The 19,742-nt window shown below is 38.2% G+C and overlaps 1 protein-coding gene across 1 annotated transcript in view; it reads right to left on the reverse strand.

Moving 5' to 3' along the window:
* Positions 1-19,742, reverse strand: part of Phf3 (PHD finger protein 3) — a gene marked incomplete at its 3' end in the record, with an annotated part of 66,805 nt that continues 47,063 nt past the window's right edge. The window contains exons 5-16 of the mRNA XM_031368966.1: positions 19,164-19,476; positions 15,982-16,165; positions 15,535-15,679; positions 15,297-15,453; positions 11,587-11,703; positions 8,829-8,960; positions 8,144-8,279; positions 6,888-7,083; positions 5,723-5,870; positions 3,714-3,803; positions 1,440-1,635; positions 1-1,220 (exon numbers count right to left, since the gene is read on the reverse strand). Of these exons, the coding sequence (XP_031224826.1) occupies positions 1-1,220; positions 1,440-1,635; positions 3,714-3,803; positions 5,723-5,870; positions 6,888-7,083; positions 8,144-8,279; positions 8,829-8,960; positions 11,587-11,703; positions 15,297-15,453; positions 15,535-15,679; positions 15,982-16,165; positions 19,164-19,476 (3,034 nt within the window). The remainder of the gene's footprint in view (positions 1,221-1,439; positions 1,636-3,713; positions 3,804-5,722; positions 5,871-6,887; positions 7,084-8,143; positions 8,280-8,828; positions 8,961-11,586; positions 11,704-15,296; positions 15,454-15,534; positions 15,680-15,981; positions 16,166-19,163; positions 19,477-19,742) is intronic.

Below are 19,742 nucleotides of genomic sequence, written 5' to 3' on the forward strand. Positions count from 1 at the left end.
CTCTTGTGAAGGATCGGCTTGCTCTGCTTGTGAGGAATTGACGTTTTCTGCTGAGGAGGAGTCTGGCGCAGCCTCTGAGTCATCATTCTGCTCTCCACATGAGCTCTTCTCCAGCCAAGACAGCTTTCCATCTCCACTGAGGGGCTCTGCTATGGGCTCTGTGTTGTGCGATGGAGCAGACACAGCGTGCTTGTCTCCATTTCTACAGCTCTCTGCATCCTTGCTTTCGGGAGCTGTCTGCTGACTCCGTCCTGCTGCTTGCCTAGGGTCCCTTTTCAGGTTGATAAACTGTGGGGCTCTTGTGTTAGGAACAAGACTCTCATTGCAGCTCCCATTACCATCTATGCTTCCCTTTCCAGTGCTAGGCCAGCAGGGAGAGTTACTTGACGTTCTATTATCTTGCGAACTATTCTCTTGATCTTGGAGCAGGGGTCTTTTTAATGTTCCCTCTTTGTTTTCCCCAGTTTCCTCTTGTTTTGAGGGAATTGATAAATTTGTTAAGAATGCTTCTGTAGAAACATCTGGTGGTTTCCCTCTCAGACTGAGACTTGCCAAAGGCCCTGGAGAAATGGAAGAGGAACCCACCAATAAAGTTTCTTCTACTCCTGAGTTTTGACCTGTAGACGCTGAAATATTTTCTGCTTTAACTTTTATCTCCTTGGCTTCACCTTCAGTCACCTCCCCTTTCTCTGTCTTCTGTACTTTTGGGTTAGCTTGGTCATTCATAAAAGGGATTTCGTTGAGAGTGCTTTGCTCTCCGGCTGGCTGAGCCTGCTCAAATCCTTGACCAGTGGCGCCCAAGAGGCTTTGGAGGATGTCATCCACAGGAAGGGGTTTATTTGCTAGTTCCAGAGTAGAAGGTTGATTGTCCCAGCCAATTAGGACCCCAGGAAGGAACCTTAAGGGTTTGGGTGGCTCCTGCTTGGTGACTTCCATCAGAGGTTCAGCTGCTGTTGGCAGGTCTTCCTGAAGGGGCTGCGGGGGCTTGTTTCTCTGCTTGTGTAACACAGTTGTAAAAGAATTGAAAAAGTCACTTTCTTCCTCTGCTGCTTCCTCTGTGGATGAGTCCATTTTACCTTTCTTGTCGGGGGGCACGGTAGTTGGGGCGCTCTCAGGTGTCTCAGATGTGTGACTGGGGCCTGCACTAGCACTGTGCTGCCGCTTCAGTCTCTGACGAATGATCAGGCCCAACAACAGATTAGGTCTGTGCAGCTCAAGTCCTGGAGAAAATAAGCAAAGATAACAGCCATAAACTAGTCGTCCTTTTCAATCATTTCAGAGTTTTAAAAGCACTTCAATACAAGCTACTAAATGGTGGCCAGCTAGGTCACGTCATCTCTAACAGTCTGGATCTTAGAGAAAGCAGCCATTCCTTCTACTTTGGACCTCCCCCTCCCACTTGATTTCACACCCATTCTATTACCAAAACATAGACCTACCAGGTCCATCAAAAGGCACAAGAGGGTGTGGGATTTTATCTGCAGCGCCCAAGGGAATAAGGTACATGTCTTTAACCTGCTTCATGTTGTTAGCAGCTACGCCATAGCGCTTTCTGCTACTGAAGTACGCAAAGAGCAATGTGTAAGAAATCTGATCTTCTTCAGTTACTGGTGTGAAGCGAACCACACAGATTTCCTATTCAAGAGAATAACAAACAATTGCTTAAAATAGTAACCTAAAATGTAGCTTGATTTTTAAATAGTTTATTAATTAGTACTCATCTAATTTTGAGTTCTGGTTTTGATAAAAGACTCTAAAAACAAATACATTAACAGATCCTAAGTTTTTTAAGATTGGCTAACTCAAGAATTTTGTTACCTATATCTGGAGTTCTTGGCTTTATTTCAAATAAAAAGATAAACATATTTTGATATTACTTTACTAATGGAGGTTTTTCTCTTAAAGGTATTCAGTCAAATTGGAAAAGGCCTGCTTCACTACTAAGTCTAAACCGACAGAAGAAGAAGAAGAAGAAGAAGAAGACTAGTAAGCTAAGCATGGTTCGGCCTCCTAGAACTATGTACAGGTTATAAAGATAAATGGTCTCAACTCTGAAACTTGGAGGCCAATATTTAGAAGATTCCATACCTATCTATAAGTGATAGGAAGCAATCAAAACATAGGTACCTCAAAAATTTTGTATGAAATTACCATTAGTCTATGTTTATAAGGTTTACGTAATACTTAACTCATTTCATAATTATACTTGAGTCTCCACTCTCAAGGTACTATCATATATATACATATATATGCTAACATTCCAAAATTCAAAAAAGCTCAAAATCTGAAACATTTCTGATCACAAGCAGTCTGGATAAGAGATATCCAAAATGTACTAGTGATATCACATTACTAATATATGTAAAGCTAACTAACTACTATGTGTTTAGGTCATTTCAAGCTGAAGGCTATACTATAAAGTACTGGACAGTAATGTGTATACAGAGCGAGAGGGGTCGGGAGGGAGAGAGAGAAGTAATAGTAACCAATGTAGTAACTTTTTTCTCAGCCATGTAAACCAGGCTGCCCTAAGGTCTGCCTGTCCCTACCTCCCAAGTACAGCAATCTTTTAACTGCTTCAATGAACCGTTAACACTATATCAATTCAACAGTTTATACTGGGGAAAAAAGATCCTTCTCAGTTTAAGATTCTCCCTTTTGGCCACTCTAAAGAAAACAAGAAATTTCTACAAAAAAAAAAAGGATTTAAATTATTCCCTGAAATATTATTCTCTATAAGTTTAGGAAACTACAGCAAATAAACAGAGACCATGGCCGAAGAGAAGCATTACCGTGACAGAGGCACAAGTTACATCTCAGTTTATAATCTCCTCTTCCTGTTACTAACAGGCCTTAACTTCTGGCTGGCATGTGGCCCCCTCTGCCTGCTTTCTTTCCAGTTGCACACAGCTGTGTGAATCCGTTCTCACCAACTACAGCTCAAGCAGAGGCAACTGCAATTTCTGGGGTTTGCCTTTAAAACAACGTGATGAGCAGCCCTCATCTACTGCTGCTAGGTGACCTGTGAACGTTTGTGCCTGATGAAAGCATGCACTATTGGAAACAGTAAAGTGGCAAGAAGCAGCCTGGTTCCCAACTGATCCTACAAACCCAGAGCCCTAAGCCTTGCACGCAGCGTCTTCTGCAGCGTCTGAACCTCTGGACCATAGTATAGTCTACACGGGCGGACAGAGCTTGGCCGTGCCCTGTCTGACACAGGTAAACCTCATACTTGCTCTAATGCAGTTCCTGCCAGTGTAGACAGAAGCTACAGAGAACACATACAGAAAGCAGAGCATCAAGGGAAGGTTGCACAGCCTTGAGCAAATGGCTTTCCTTCAGTTTGTGTATTCATACTTAGAATCTATAGACTAACCAAAGCGTCATTTCTAGCTGTCTACAAACAGTCTCTTACTGGAACCTGAGCTCTAATTAGCCTGCTTGGTCCACACATCTGTCTCCCCAGGGCTGAGCTTATAAATGTGCACCTCCATATCCTATGTTATGTGTGTGGTGGGGATCAAGCTGTGTAACAGTCACTTTGTAACTGAGCTGTCTATCACCTCCCAGGCCCCTTACTTCCTAGATAGGTCATATACATTTCCAATTTGTATTAGCTCCCTCTCCAGAAGAGACACTGGTTCCTTGTGTGAGACTTTAAGTAGTTTGGCTCTGTAAACATTTAACATACTGGCATTGTTGAGTTTACTCACCTTGGTGCCTGATGCTTTTATTTTTTCCACATAATCCCAAACTGTCTGAGGTGATATCCTGCCACCTACTTGAATGCTATCTGGTAGGTCCTATGGATAAAAGAAAAGATGATCAACAAATACACAACATCTTCACTACAGTACCATGACTCAGACATGTTTACCTTTGAAAATAATTTGAGTAAGAATAAAAACAAGCAAACAGGGCTAAGAACATGACAACAGAACATGTGCTGAGCATGTGTAAGACTCAGGGTTCAATCAATCCCCAGAAGACACAAAGAATAAACAAACTGCATCACATCAGAAAATAAAATCCAATAGAGAGATAGCAACTGAGCATATCTCAAACACCAACTTCAAATAAATAATAGCGGAAATGCAGTTACTAAGGACACACAGACGTAGACACCTTCAACACTAAGATCAAAATCTAAGGGCAGGATAGACAAGCACAAGGACCCAGTGGCCAGCACCATGCACACGAATCAGGAAGAGCAGCACATTCAGAGCCTGAGCACGAATCAGGAAGAGCAGCACATTCAGAGCCTGAGCGGTGGTATTTCTGCTCCTCAATGGCAATGGATAGCATTATTACTTTATTTTGTTTTTTTTGAAACAGGGTTGCAAAATGTAGCTCTAGCTCCTAGAACTACGTAGACCAGACTGTCCCCAAACTTGTAAGAGATCCTCCTGCCTCTGTCATTGGTGTTCCTAACGGTGTGTGCCACCATGCCTAGCACTTTATGCCTTTTTTTTTAAAAGGAATCCTTAATTATTAATAGCTGAAGTTCAGATTTCATGCAATTTAATTACAAAGTATATTTTTGCAAGAGAAAATTAATTCTGTAATAATACAGTTTTAAAGGGCTTAACTACACATATGTATACACATGATATACACATATGATATACACATATGTATACATATGTATATTGATATACATATAGTTAATCACAAAATTTTAAAACCTTATTCAGTATATTCTTTTTTTTCCTATGAAGACCAAGGAAAAGCATGAAAGTAGAATTAAGTTTATTTAACTCATTAGTTCCTTTCAATATTTTGATATGTTAGCTGTAATAAAAATAAAATAAAAGTCAGAGATGGAGTTCAGGAAACTAACTACACTGAAAACTATAGCACTAAGAAAAATATCTTTATTCAAATTTAAAAGGGTATGAGAGACCAGGACCTAATTATCCATGCAAAAGAATTAGCTTCAGAATGATCTAAAGAAAAAAAAATGAAAATTCTAAAGGGTTATATTTTACCCCCCAAAGACCATTAGTGGCCTGTTTAATTTTTCTCTAACAATATTCACATTCCTAAAATATTATTGTCCAAGTAAATAAACTGCACAATAGCAGCTCTGCAGCGACTCAGCACAATGGGAGGGTAAAGGACTGGGGCTGTGGCTCAGTGACAGAAGGCTTGCTGCCCACACACAGGGCCTCCAGGCTGCACACTAAGATCACAAGGGGAGGGGACGAGTGTGAGACAGGAAAATTTCAGCCTTATCAAAGGAAAACCATTACCATTATAGAGAATGATCAGATGATATAGGCTTTTTGAAATTCAAAATGAATTATTTCAATAACTTTTGTCTTAGAATAAACGAAAAACTAATGGATCAAATCCACAAAAATAATGTATTCAGTTCATGTATACTGGCTTGAGAGTTGGTCACTAACCACAGTATTACACTCCTGCTATTTATTCTCTATTTAACCAACCACAGGAATCAGTGCAGTGACTGATCAGTGCTCTCTGAGACTAACAGTGTGACAACTTGAACAGTGACAGACACAGGCAGGTACAATGAACTTGAAACCTGAACAGTGTTGGAATCCTGTTTCTTTAACAACTAAACACTTTTTTCATAGGCTAACTTTGCCATAAATTTGCCAGCATTAAAGATTTTTAAAATTATTATTAACGGCATGTCTCCCTGCCTTTTGCTTTTAGAAACACATGCAAACCCAAACAAGGAAAGAGAAAAAAGTACCTCTGTCAAGTACTCAGGGGATCCAGACACGGGGTAGGCTTTGGTAACAAACTTTGCCACAGATGGCATATTGATAAAACCTTTCCAGATGAAGTTCAATCGTGCCAGGAAGGTTGACTCAACTTCCACAGTTCCAGGCATCTCTGGACTAGAAAAGGATACTAAAGTTAGCAACCATGCCAGCCACATGGTGCAGTGGTAAATATACTTGCCCTCACTCCTAAGGACCTGGAGCCCAAATAAAGGTGGAAAGAAGGAATCAACTCCTCAAAGTTATCCTCAAACCTCCACATGAGTACTGTAGCATGAATACACATACAGATAAATGTAATGAAATATCCATCAATGAGTCCACTTTCTATAATCACTAAAAGTATTTTATGTCAAAAAAGACAATAAAAATAAGTATCAATAAATGTCAATAAAAACAAAAGCTATTTTATTTTGTTTATTTTAAATTTTAAATTTAATTTAAAAATTTAAATTTTAAAATAGGTTAAAATATTTTTCAATATTTTAATTGAACTGTTCACTCAATTCAAATGAACTCAATAAAAAGTTTGCATTACAATTTATAAATTTACAATCACAACCACAGAGTCATGCTTTATAAAGATATAATTCTGAACTGCTCTGAGGTAGACTAAGGTAGTACATGCATAGAACAAAGGCTATATCCCCTACTTCTTGAGATCACTGTATTTAAATCATTTGTTTCTGATTTGTTTATAAAGATTTACTTGCTTTTATTTCATGTGTATGGAGTTTTGCCTGTGTACCATGTACATGGCCATGGAAGGCAGAGGGAGGGAGGTATCTGATCCTTTGGAACTGGAGTTATAGACCATTATGATCTGCCTTAAGGGTGCTGGCAATAGAAACTAGGTCCTCTGTAAGAGTAGCCAGTGCTCTTAAATGCTGGACCATCTTTTCAGCCCATAATTAAGAGTTTGAAAGTTATTACTTCATACTCTCAAATCTCTTAAATCTAAAATCCATTCAAATAAATTAACTTCCAATGTCCTGTTCACTTATCTCAATTGGCCTAGGGTATACATAGTTACTTTCTCAAAGGTCCCTAGGAAATGTCACTTTTCTGTGTTTGCACATCTTAAAGTACAATTAAGCAACGCTTATTATACAATTATGCCTGAGAAAAAGCTACCGTGGAGCGGGAGAAAATGTTGACTTGGGAGACTCTTGTTTTTCCTCCTCAAAGAAATCAGAGGCCAGAATATTTGTAGTTGAAGACAATGCATCTGCTAGATTTTCTGCTTCGTTGTCTGAATGCTTACGGACTCCTCCTACAACAACTTTCACGGTTTTTGGAGAAAGATCATCTACAGGTGGTGCCATTCGACCTAAAGCCAGAAAACACCATAATAAAATTGTCACCTGCAAGTTTTACATTTTCATGCACTTTTACTTTCAAAAGTGCTAAATTATGTCACTTTGGTTCAATGATTGAATAAATATTTCCTAGGATAATACATACCTGTGATGTTTTTTAACAGCAAATTGTTACACCTATTCTAAGAACCAAAGAATTTATCAATGGCACCCCTCTGTCCCAGAGACCTAGGCTAACGGAAATGTGCTTTCCTCACACTGTGAAGGGTTCTATCTGGACTGACTTAATGCCTCCTTTAACTACATTCCAATTATCACCGATGTTTAAACAGAAAACAGTGTAAATGAGAAGTCGCTGGTAAGTCCTCAGTTATGAAAGTGAAAAATTAAGAAAACAATGTTAAAACACTAATGGGGAATGTTGTGACATAAGCCTTTAATCCCAGCACTAAGGAGGCAGAGGCCGGCAGATCTCTCTGAATTTGAGGCTCACCTTAGTCTATCTACAAAGTGAGTGCTAGGACAGCCAGAGCTGTTACATAAGGAAACCTGTCAAAAAATCAAAAACAGACAAACAAAAAAGAGAATGGTAACAAACTAAAATAAAAACATTGTAGAACGTAGAGTAAACCTGACTCCCTAATGAATTTTTCCCTAAAATATTGATAAGCTCCAACTAGTAAAAAGAAATATGTATTCTATCGACTCCTAACCATAAATGCACAGCACATGTCACTAAACCTGAACAGTGTAAAATAGAAAATGACACTGATTTGGACACTAATATTCAAAAAAGAAAACAAACAAAATCTCAAACATTCTGAAAACTGGCAAGTCTAAGTCTTCTTAAGCGATGTCTACTGTCATGTTTGCACTCTTATGCACATGGCAAAGCACGGCTGTGTCTGCTTCTGTGTTTATAACTTGGGTCCACTCTCATACAATAGGAGTGGGTTGGTGTTGCACCATCCAAACCAGAGAATAAAACCTACCCTGACTACAAACCACAGGCTATGTTAAAAATATCCCTTGAATAGTGAGTACAACAGCAGAGCAAGCAAAATTCCCAACCTATGCATATTTTGCAGTTCAGGTCGAACAGATGCTGTCTGTGCTGACTAGTGGTGTCTTTAGACGTGGAGTCAACCTCTTCTTTTTGTTTCTCAGAGGCTTCTGACTTCTCCAGTGATTTATTGGCTGAAGGCTCCTAACATAAGTGGAAATAAAAATGAGTTTTAACCAATAAATTTTGGCAGCAATTTTAAAAATCAAGTTGTTGTCAGAGTCAAGCCATTACATTCAAAAAGCTGGTTTTACTTTCTAAGAAAAATAATACTTAGCATTTGTTATTTACAGTAAAAACTCAAAACAACTCATTTTTCAAAGATTTTAATGAAACTTCAAGTCATTTTTCCCACTAGTATTTGACCCTGATCCCCTTACTTCTCATTTTTCTATTATACAAGAGAAAACACATCTTAATACAATTAAAGAAAAGTCACAATAGTTCTCAAATTACACTATTTACAAAGCACCAAGGAATTACTGTATCGAATACCCTCAGGATTCTAACGAGTTTTTAACAGGCACCTATAATGCAGACAATGTGCACTAAGCTCTTAAGAACCAACCCAGTAAAACAGCCTACTTTAAAGCACACTACTTTAAACAATATTCTACTCTAAGAGCACGAGGACAGCTTTAGTCCACCTTCCTTTTTGGAGCTGCGGACCACACACGACAGACCTGCCCCTACCTGGATCTCCATGGCTGCTTCCTGCTCCTTCATCGGGGCATCACTCTCGATTTCTATCTCACCTTTGTGAGTTATTTTCGTGATTGGTCGTCTTTCCACTTCTCTCTGCTCCTTCTCGATCATCTCTATGGTCTAGAGAAAATATTTTAAGGAAACATTTAAAGTATGTGCCTTAATACATGAGAACTTAACTAAAGAATTATAATTAACTTTTAGTTTTCTCTGATTAAAATACCAATAGAAATGTGGACAGATCTTAAGAATGAACTCTAAATGCCTCAGCCATGAGAGGCTCATCTTAACATTCTGCAAGGAGGTAACCGAGAGGCAACGCTCAGAGTGCGAAGTACAGTATTTATACTTGAAATTGGCTTGCAAGGAGCCAAGAATAAACTTGACTCATATGCCTCATCTGATGTTCTGGCATATCCCTCCAATACTAGCTCAATCGATGGTTACAAAACAAAAGCCAGGTAACCCACTTCTCCTGTCTCCTGGACCTTTCTAGTTAACACTGGTAATTAAAAGGAAGATACTCCGCAACAACATGTAAAAGTTAGCAAGTATAACAAGAGTATGAGACAGAGCGGGGCAGTGTGTGTGTGTGTGTGTGTGTGTGTGTGTGTGTGTGTGCACATATGTATACATGCACACACACACACATGCACATGCACACACGCAGGCATGTGCATGTGCATACTAGAGCAAAGAACAGTAAGGACTATAAAGGTCTGTGCATTTATCTCATATTTAAAAAGTCAATAGGACTAGTGGGATTGTTCAGTGGGTAAAGGGTCTTTATTACACAAAGAAAAGAAAAACATGGTCTCCACAGTAAATGTAGCTAATTTTAAAGCTTAGGTAAGGCAAGGGCAGATTTGGAATGTGGAAGGAAAGATGATGTTAATATTATTTTCAAAATAAAGAGGAGGCAAGATTATATGAAATCAAAGCAAAAAAAAAAAAAATAGTATGATGCACTGCATGAAGGCCCAAGGACCTTCAGACCACCTCAGGCACAAGCCAGGGAAGGTTAATGTCTGTCACTCAGACAAGCACCATGAACAAAAGAATCCTGTACATTATGCAGGCCAATGCAAGCCATATATAATCATTATTTCCTAAAATGAGCAGCTAATGGCTATATCTGAAAAGAAATGCTCAAAATCATCTATTCCCTCAATCTTACTAGACATAGTGGTGCAAGTGGCTGTTTAGCACTCAGGGAAAGTTGGAACAAGGGGACTACTGGGCTATAGTGAGCTCTTTCCTTGAATGAATGAATGAATGAATGAATGAGCAGACTTTTTAATTAATCTTCAAAGATTGACATTAAAGGTATTGCAAGTAGAAATCCCAACTGAAAAATTTTGGCACCTGTGACTTTGAGAAATTATTTTAAAAATTTCATACAGTATAAAAATTACAATACTTCAGTTTGATCTGAGATAGTACCATATAAACATAACAACATTTCTGTTTCTATGCATACTTATACATGACAAGTCATCTTATCCTCTCAATAAATTACTTCTAAAAACAGCCTGACTTCCTTTAGAAATTCTGCCCATGAAACCTGATAGTAAGATTCTAAAATTTTACAAAGTTTTAGAATCGAACAATTTGATTCATTAAAATGTTAATGTTTGTAATGCATTCAAACTGGTTACAGAGAGCACAGGTTGGTTAATGCTTACTTTCCAATTGTTCTGATTTGCAAATAACAAGTCATAAAATAATTCTATAATCTGGTGATTAGCAAAAACAAACCAACCAACCAACCCTGCAGAGATGAAGACAGGCAATAAAAGTAACAGTTTAGGAAGCAGAGGCTGGAGAGGCTCACAGGGAAAGGCACTTGTTCTGACAGAAGACACAGGCTCACTTCCCAGGACCTACATGGAGCTTCACAACTGTTTTTAACTCCAATTCTCTGGGACCTGAAGCTGTGCTGACTAGTTACTTACACACTACAGTCTCATCTGAGAGGAGGGGACCCTAATTGAGAAAATGCTTCTACAAGATCAGACTATAAACAGACAGGTTTGCAAGGATTTTCTTAATGATCAATGGGAAGGGCCCAGCTTACTGTTAGGGACACAATGTAGGAACACACCTTGGCTGATGTTCCTGGGTTCTGTAAGCAAGCAAGCTGAGCAAGTCAAAAGAAGCAAAGCAGTAAGCAGCACCCCTCCATGGCCTCTGCATTGGCTCCTGCCTCCAGGTTCCTGCCCTGTTTGAGTTCCTGTCTTTGCTTCCTTCAATAGACTGATTCAGGATATATAAACCCAGAAATTCTTTCCTCCCCACATAGCTTTGGCCTTGGGGTTTTAGCACAGCAAGAAAAACCCTAAGGCATATGCCCTCTTTTGATACTACATGCACATGAAATACATACATACATACATACATACATACATACATACATACATGAAATACACAAATACATAAAAATAACAGAATCTTAAAAAAAAAAAAAAAGTGAGGTGGCACATACCAGTAGACTCAGCAACTTGGAATGCTGAAGAAAGTGAATCACCTGGCCCAGCCAAAATGGAGTTGGGGAGGGAAAAGGAGAAGGAGGACAAGAAGGAAGAGGGGGGAGGGAAAAGGGAAAAGGGAAAAGGGAAAGGGAGAGAGAAGATCAAGGGTAGGATAGAGACTATGAATTAACAGCAGGGAAAGCCTGTCTTCCTTGCACTCTGTTGACTGATCTATTTGATAGCCAAGCAGAACACACGGTTACAGATGTCCTTACGTGTCTGTTCTCCCTTCGTCTCCACGCGGCTAACTCTTTGGAGGCCAGTTCTTCTGGACTCATTCGTATAAGATGATCAGGGGTTACTTCTCCTTTCAGAACTTTCTTAAATAATATCTGCAGGATTTTAAAATGAAAAGAAAAGGAGACACGAACATTTAGAAACCAAAAAAGAGCTGTAATATGTGAACTTCCAATAAGCAAACTTTGACTTTGAAGCTACTTTAAAGCCTGGTTTAAGAATATGTAATAATTGAATGACTTTATGGATAGACCATCTTAATACCTATACCATTTCTTAAATGAATGTAACCTGTTCTCTGTGGGCTGAGAATGAAGTCACTCACTCCAGTCAAATAGCTCTGACCATAGCAGGAAGTCTGTATCCAAAAATCGAGCCTACAGTTCATTTCTTAGTGCAACAGAACTGTCAACTCTCAGCTTAGCTACGATGGAGGTAAAATCCTTTGGTGATGTGAGGGTCATTGAAATACAGCCTTATTACAATGAAACCCAATGTCTAAAAATTGTTCTTATTTTGGGCTTGTACCACAGTAAGAGCCAAGATTTTAAACTCTACTAAATACAAAACAAACAAAAAGACTTTATATATTCATGTTCATTTAAGAAAATACTAGTAGTGATGTATTATTTTTAAGTATACAGCTAATATGTTTGGAGTTATTTAAAATTTATATTGAGAAAAATGTATTTTCACTATTGCTGTAGACAAGCTTCTACATAAGACTGTTAAATTGACTGTTGTTTTATATCAAACAACTTTTATAATACTTATTTTTATTGTTATAGTATTTTATAAATTTTAAGGAATACGACAAAAAAGATAATGTAGGTATTGAAGGGGGTTTATGGGAGGAGCGGTGGTACAAAAGGGGAACAAGAATGTAATTCAATTCTATTTAATTAAAATGTTTTTAAATGTTAACAAATTCAGATAAATTGAAATCATGTAACTTTTCTCATCATAATGCAATAAAAGTTTAAAAAAAAAAGAATAAGTAATAATTAACCTAATGCATACGGCCTAACAGCTTTATATTCTAGAAGAGTAAAACATAAAGCACATCCTATATAAAATTCAATTTGATGCCAGTGTGGTGGCCACTCCTGTAATCCCAGCAGTCAATCTTGAGACTGAGGCAGGAGGATGGAATTTAAGGACAGTTACACAGTAACATTCTGTTAAACTTCTTTCCACCAACCCCCCTATTCCCTAAACAAGAAAATCCATGTAAAAACCAACATGAAAGAGCAAGTGTAATGAAACCATTATACACCTGTCCAAGAACTGTTTTAAGTCTACCTCAGAACAAATTATAATAACCACACCACTTAGAGAAAGGCACTGAATAAAAGAGTGTTTTAATCAATGTAGTGGAGTCTCTGTTTCTCTGGTTTTTTAAGATTTTTACATTTGAATCCTGGCAGGCTTGAGTGGAGACCACAGCAAAGAACTAACTGCAAGGAAAAGGAAGGAATCTTCATTTGAGTACCAAGGAATGTTTCTAAATTAATTAGTTTATATATTATATTTTATCCTATACATTATTATTATACTTATTATAGCTTATATTAGTTTATATAATATGTAGTTCTTGGTCCATGACAGACTATACAACATAGATTTTTCTTCAACAGCTGTAAGTATATTTGAAAATACTTCAATCAATTATACTTCCCCTAACTATTAGGGGAACTGTTCTGTGAACTCTGCCCAAAATCTAAATCTTTGATGTTTAAACTGCCAATAGGAACTATGTACTATTAGCATATAACCTATATACCCCATCCCATACATAGCTGTGTGTGAAATAACATTTCAGTCAACAATAGTCCATGCAAACAATAATACACATTTAAAATTTACTACTTAGTGATAAAGAAGGGGCTTAGCTGCCTTTGATTATTTAAATACACTCTGATATGTGCAAAATCACCTAATGATGGCTTTTTCTTACTGTTGTAACACTGTCATGTGACTATAGTTTAAACTGTCTCTATATTTTCTTAACACATTAAAAACTGTGTGCATACTTGTTACACATGTTACATAGGGAGTAACAACTAGGAAAAACAAGCTTATACAACATTAGTGCACATGCAATTTTTCCCCAGTATTTTTGATCTGCTGTTGAAATGCATGATTTTTGAGAGATGTCTATATTGTAGCAAATATTAATATGTAAACTTACATCACTGATGTGAACATTTTTATATAAAGAGATTTAATTCCATAATCTAGAGCATAATCTTTAGCAAAAATTCTCAATGCACCTACATAAATATAGCAAACAAAATAGTTATATTTATATTTGAAAAATTGAAAGTATTCACTGCATAACTGTTGCTTAGCATATGCAGTATAGAACTTTCTACTGTGTAAACACATACACACATACAAATACAAATACACACACACCTTTTGGGTTTTTGCTAAGTCTGAAACAAGAAATCCCAAGATATAATTAAGAGAGCGATAATGTTTAATCCACAGCTAAAATGTATTTTGAAATAAAGTTTTATTTAATTTGGTAAAAATAATTTAACATACTTTTCTGGGGAAAGGACAAAGTCTCACTATGTTGCTTAGGCTGTCTGGAAATTCACAGCTTAGGTGATCTTTCTGTCGCAGATTCCCTAGAGAGCTCTGATGTTAAACATGTGCTGTCAGGCTTGGATCTTTATTTTTAGTTTACAATGAAATGTGACTATTTGAGTGAGCAAAGTTCTACTTACAGGTTTAAATAAAAAATGCTTAGGCTTAACAGAGATTTTGAAGAATACTGAAGAGTAAATTTTTATTCATTTAACTGGGTTATGGAAGAGATAGTGAAGAGAAGAAAGTGCACATAAATCCAAACCCATGGTTCAACAGACTCCCAACACTGTCCACTGATGGATAGGATTCTAAATCAGTAGCACAGGAGCTTATTCAAATATCCTGTTCTTGGGCTACGCTCAGTTGTTAAAGTGCCTGCTCAGCATGCATGCAGCTCTGGGTATGAGTCCCAGAGACATGTACATCAAGCACTGTGGCTCAGGACTGTAATCCTGGCACTCACGAGGTGGAAGTAGAAGAAAGAGAAACTTAAAAGTCATCCCTAGCTACATCCCCTTCTCTGCCAATGAGAAATAATGCTCTTAGTGAGAAGGAGCTCAGCTGTGGAGAGCAAACTTTATGACATGAGGCCCTGAGTTTAATAATCCCTAGCACTACAAGCAAACCAACCACACACAGAATGCTGTGTGAGCTACCCTGGGATGCTCCACATCCTCACCACGTGACTGACATCTACAAATGTGGTGGATCATGGTCACAGCTGTTCTCGGAGTCACTCAGACTAAGGACCTCTTGCAGGACATATTTATGGAGTCTAAATCAAGAGCCAAACTGATCATCTCACTCCAATTAGGAACCTATGAGGGAGGGCTGTTTCATTAAAGTCGTAGATCCCAGTTCAGACCACGGCAAGCAGAGCCATTCATTACAAGAGTGCAATGGCTCCATGGGTAAGACACCCAGCTTGATGACCTCCATGTAACTCTCTGCACACACTCTAGAGAGGAATGACTCGTCAAAGCTGTCCTCTAACAGAAGAACCACATTATATGCATGCCCAAATATACACATGCACACACTTACAAAATTAAATTAGTTTAAGAAAACTTAGACAAAACAAATTACTTACATTATTTTTAGGATCTTTTAGATTAAACATCAAGCTTCTATATTTATTCTTATACTTGGCATCCGTGTCCCGAAAAAAAGAGAAAAGTTCTTTTTCAATTTTTGTGGCAACCTTTGCTGCCTTCTCCTCTGGGATCTTCAAGTTTGAGTCTGTAAGTCTTAAAATGAAGACAATTCAATTATTTTCAAATTCATGAAAAGCCAATGCCATTTGACCTCCAGTGATAACAACATTTTACCTTTTCATAAGAATATCTTTGAGAGAATGCCGTACGCTCTGTCTGATCTGATCTGCAGAAGGCTTGGAGGCCGCGGCAGGCGGGTGCACACTCGATCCACCCTTCTCAACTTTCTTCTTTTTTGACTCTTGCTTCTCATGAGTACCTAATTTTAAAAAGTAACTAAACTCATTAAACTGTTTTAAAAGACACTTTATAATATATGATGTACATTTAAATCCATGCAGACTAAGTATTTAGAAATAACGTCAGAGCCCAGAGCTCATTATTCAAACAGTCCTGGTGCGAAGTGCTACCTAGAATCTCCTGTGATCAAGAGTCCTTCTAGAGCCATAAAGTGTATGCACTCAGGTTGGGTTATTTTTTTTTTCCCCAAAACATTTCCAAGATACCCCAACCTTCTGTAATACTAAATACACAGTCCATAATCTCTAGCAGTCTTCCTACCTGATCTCCCCGCTCTCTCTCCTGCGCAGGTGAGAGCCGCAGATTCCTTTGTTATTTTTTCGTTTTTTTCTTCTGATGATCTCCGAGGTAAAAGTGGTTGGCCCAACTTGCGGAGAGGGGCTAGCTGCCATTTCTTAATTTCATTATCTCTACTGTCAGAGGAAGCTTTTCCCTCACCAGACTCCTGAAAAATACAATAGTATTGTTTCATTAAAACAAAAACTACTTACTATTTAAGACAAACCTCAATAATATGTAAGTAAAAAAAAAAATTAAATCTAGTTAACATTACAACCTCTAAGAGAGATGGCTCAGTGGTAAAGAGCACTGACTGCTCTTCCAAACGTCTTGAGTTCAATTCCCAGGAACCCCATGGTAGCTCACAACCATCTGTAATGGGATATGATGCCCTCTTCTGGTGTGTCTCAAGAGAGTGGCAGTGTACTCACATATATAAAATAAATAAATAAATCTTTAAAAAATATATATACACAAAAATAAGTTACCATCATTAAAAAACACAAGATTCTATTGTTAAACATCTACTTTGTATAGAGTGTATAACTTCCTATGAAAGAGGAAAACAAGACAGACATCAGGCTGGAAGGACCTTAGTTGGCTGTAAATATGAAGGAGGAAGGGGCTGTGGATAAGTGAGCACCTGCATTTACCTATATACTCCTAAAGAATTAACAGGGCTCATTAACTTCAACACAGGTACCAGTTATGTTCCCAGGATGTCAACATGCAATTTTAACTCCCATGGGTACCATCAATGTACCTGCTACTTCTCAGAGAGAAATTAATCATATCACGCTAATCCCGAAACACAGGGAGAATAACCATTTACAGACCAAGATCAAGATAAACGTGGAAACATTATTTTCTTTAACGTAAGAAGAATGCTCTCACTTTTCACTTACTTTTTAATTTTCTAACTAGACTTAATATTAAGAGTAGAAATGTGGTGGGGTGGTTTTTAAGCCTTATTTTTGTTTTCTGTGTATGCACATAAGTGCACCATATGCATGCCCAGTGCCTGTGGAGCTACAGAGAACTGTGAGCTATGCTGTGAACACTAGGGATCTCCCCTGGCTCCTCTGAGAGAACAACCACTACTCTTAACTGCTCAGCCATCTCTCTAGCCCCAGAAACATGTTTTACTGTTACAGGTCTGCTAATATCATATCATTCCTAACACACACGGAAATGCAATAAATATTTCAAAAGAGAAATCTAATGATAGGAAATCATATGTGAACAGAAGGCAGCATAAATTTCCACCAGATTAATCCAAAGATTCGAGAGTTCACCATCAGCCAGGTATGGTGGAGCATGTGTTTAATCCCAGCACTTAGGAGGCAGAGGCAGGTGGATCTCTATGAGTATAAGGCCAGCCTGGTCTACAAAGTGAGTTCCAGGATAGCCAGTACCCTGCCTCAAAAATTAAAATAAAAGGGGTGGGGACTTTCAAAAAGAATACCAAGCAATGATGGAATGTTGCATGGATCTATAAACAGAACAGCTTCTAAGATTTCCGACAACATTAACAATGGTAACATCTTTTTATAACATCTTTTTAGGTAAGAAAGATACAGTTCAGCCAAAAGACAATATGTTTCCAAACAGACAAGAAACTATACCAAATGTAATGACCAACAGTTAATGAAATTCATGAGTTTTCAGAGAACATACTGCAAAATGGTAATATAGCACTCAGCAATATCAACCATTAACTTGATGTTTACCAAGAAGATCTCCAAACATCTTGTCAGACAGAAATGTTGAATGTCACAAAGGTTTGCCAAAATGGAGCTTAAGCAAGACTAGTCACAAAAGGAGTGTGTGAAAGAACTGACTCAGCAAACAATGGGGAAAATGGAGAGGCTATCAGAAGATGCCCTCTCGCTCTTCCCTGCCTCACTTTGCCTGCCACAGTAGGAAGCCTGGCTATGCTTGGGAGTGTATGAGACTCAAGGTAAGCACAAGCCGAACAGAGAGAGCCATTCTAAGAGAGCTGTGTTCCTTCCCTCAGCATCCTTTAAGATGGCAGCTACAGCTACTGCTTCTTCCTAGCCACGAGTGCTTCACCAGGTCAGAATGGCTGGACCAAAGGCTGCCAGACAGCCTCCAACCCGTAAATCAGAATTTTCTCCGTTTTTAGAGAATATGCTTATTCTTACACACTTATTGCCATTGTGTTATTTCCTCTTCAGGGTTCTACTACTAATTCAAGGATGAGGAAAATCACTGCTAATAAAAGAAAACTTAATTGGACAGAATAATGCATTTTTCTCCTTTCCTTCCCTTAAATACAAAATATTTTAAATTTTGTTTAGAAAATACTTTTAGGAGGTAGTTTAAAATGTCAGATCAGGGGGACTAGAGAGATGGCTCAGTGATTAAAAGCACTGTCTGCTTTTTTTTTTTTTTAAGATTTATTTATTATTATATATAAGTACACTGTAGCTGTCCTCAGACATTCCAGAAGAGGGCGTCAGATCTCATTTTGGATGGTTGTGAGCCACCATGTGGTTTGCTGAGATTTGAACTCAGGACCTTTGGAAAAGCAGTCAGTGCTCTTACCCACTGAGCCATCTCACCAGCCCCACTCTCTGCTCTTCTAAAGGACCAGGTTCAATTCCCAGCGTGCACATGGCAGCTCCCAACTGTCTGTAACTCTAGCTTCAAGGGATCTGATACCCTCCCATCAAGGCACATAAAATGTTAGGTAAATTATAAAAAATAAAATAAGATAGAATGCCAGATCAGGGAAAACAAACTTTTATCAGTCTACAGTTCAACAGGAATAGTGGAAGAAGTGACTTGCAAGCAAATGAGATCAAAGACTACAATTATACTTTTTAATTCTAAAAAATGCAAAATTGTGAAACCTTCAGTAAATATTTAGATTAAAAAATGTACTTACTAAGCATAATTTATACTTAGGCCACACACCCACATAAACATTGTACAACAAAGATTCAAATAGAAACCTACAGCTCAGCGACAGCACAAAAAAAAAAAAAATGCATATGCCAAAGTCCTCACTTTTCAACAGAACTAGCCCTCAACCCCAAGCCTTAAATCCAACTCATTTTCCTGCTAAAGTAAGAATGTACACTGTATGACTCTCATTTAGGTCCATAAATAATAACAAACATACAGTCTGGTAAGCTTACCCGTTTCAAAATTTTGACCTTGTGCTTCCCGGGGTCATCTGAGTGTCTGTGTTTATCGTCAGTGACCGAGTGCTTCGATGACGTCGTCAGCTTTCCACACTCCATCCTTTTATCTTCACTGTGGGCTTCGATGGGGGGTTGGGCTTCAAAAATCTCTGTGTCTAGTACGTCACTCTTTTTATCTTCTTCAGCACAGCATCTTACGCAAACATATTCTTTGTCTTCCTCTCCCATTTGCTGTGCTTGAGAAAGACTTAATCCAACACAGTCTCCATGAAACCAGTCATCACACCTCCCACAGCCGACCATAAACCTGAAAGGGGAGAAAGAGGAAAAGGTGATTTCTTTTAAAAAACTTAGTATCAAGTGAAAATGTTTAATGTTCAGACACTGTTCCTATTTTCCATGAATGCAACAATTCAACATGGAGCAAGTTCCCAAGGAGTATTCCATGATAACATAACTTTTAAATCAAGCAACTCTCCTCTCTAGTAAGAAATGACAGAAGATGCTGTTGCGCGATAGGAATGAGGACACAAGGCAGTCATGAAAACTGGTAGCCCACTGTACAAAAATACC

This window comes from Mastomys coucha, unplaced genomic scaffold (assembly GCF_008632895.1).
Source record: "Mastomys coucha isolate ucsf_1 unplaced genomic scaffold, UCSF_Mcou_1 pScaffold14, whole genome shotgun sequence".
In the NCBI taxonomy this organism is placed as follows: Eukaryota; Metazoa; Chordata; class Mammalia; order Rodentia; family Muridae; genus Mastomys; species Mastomys coucha.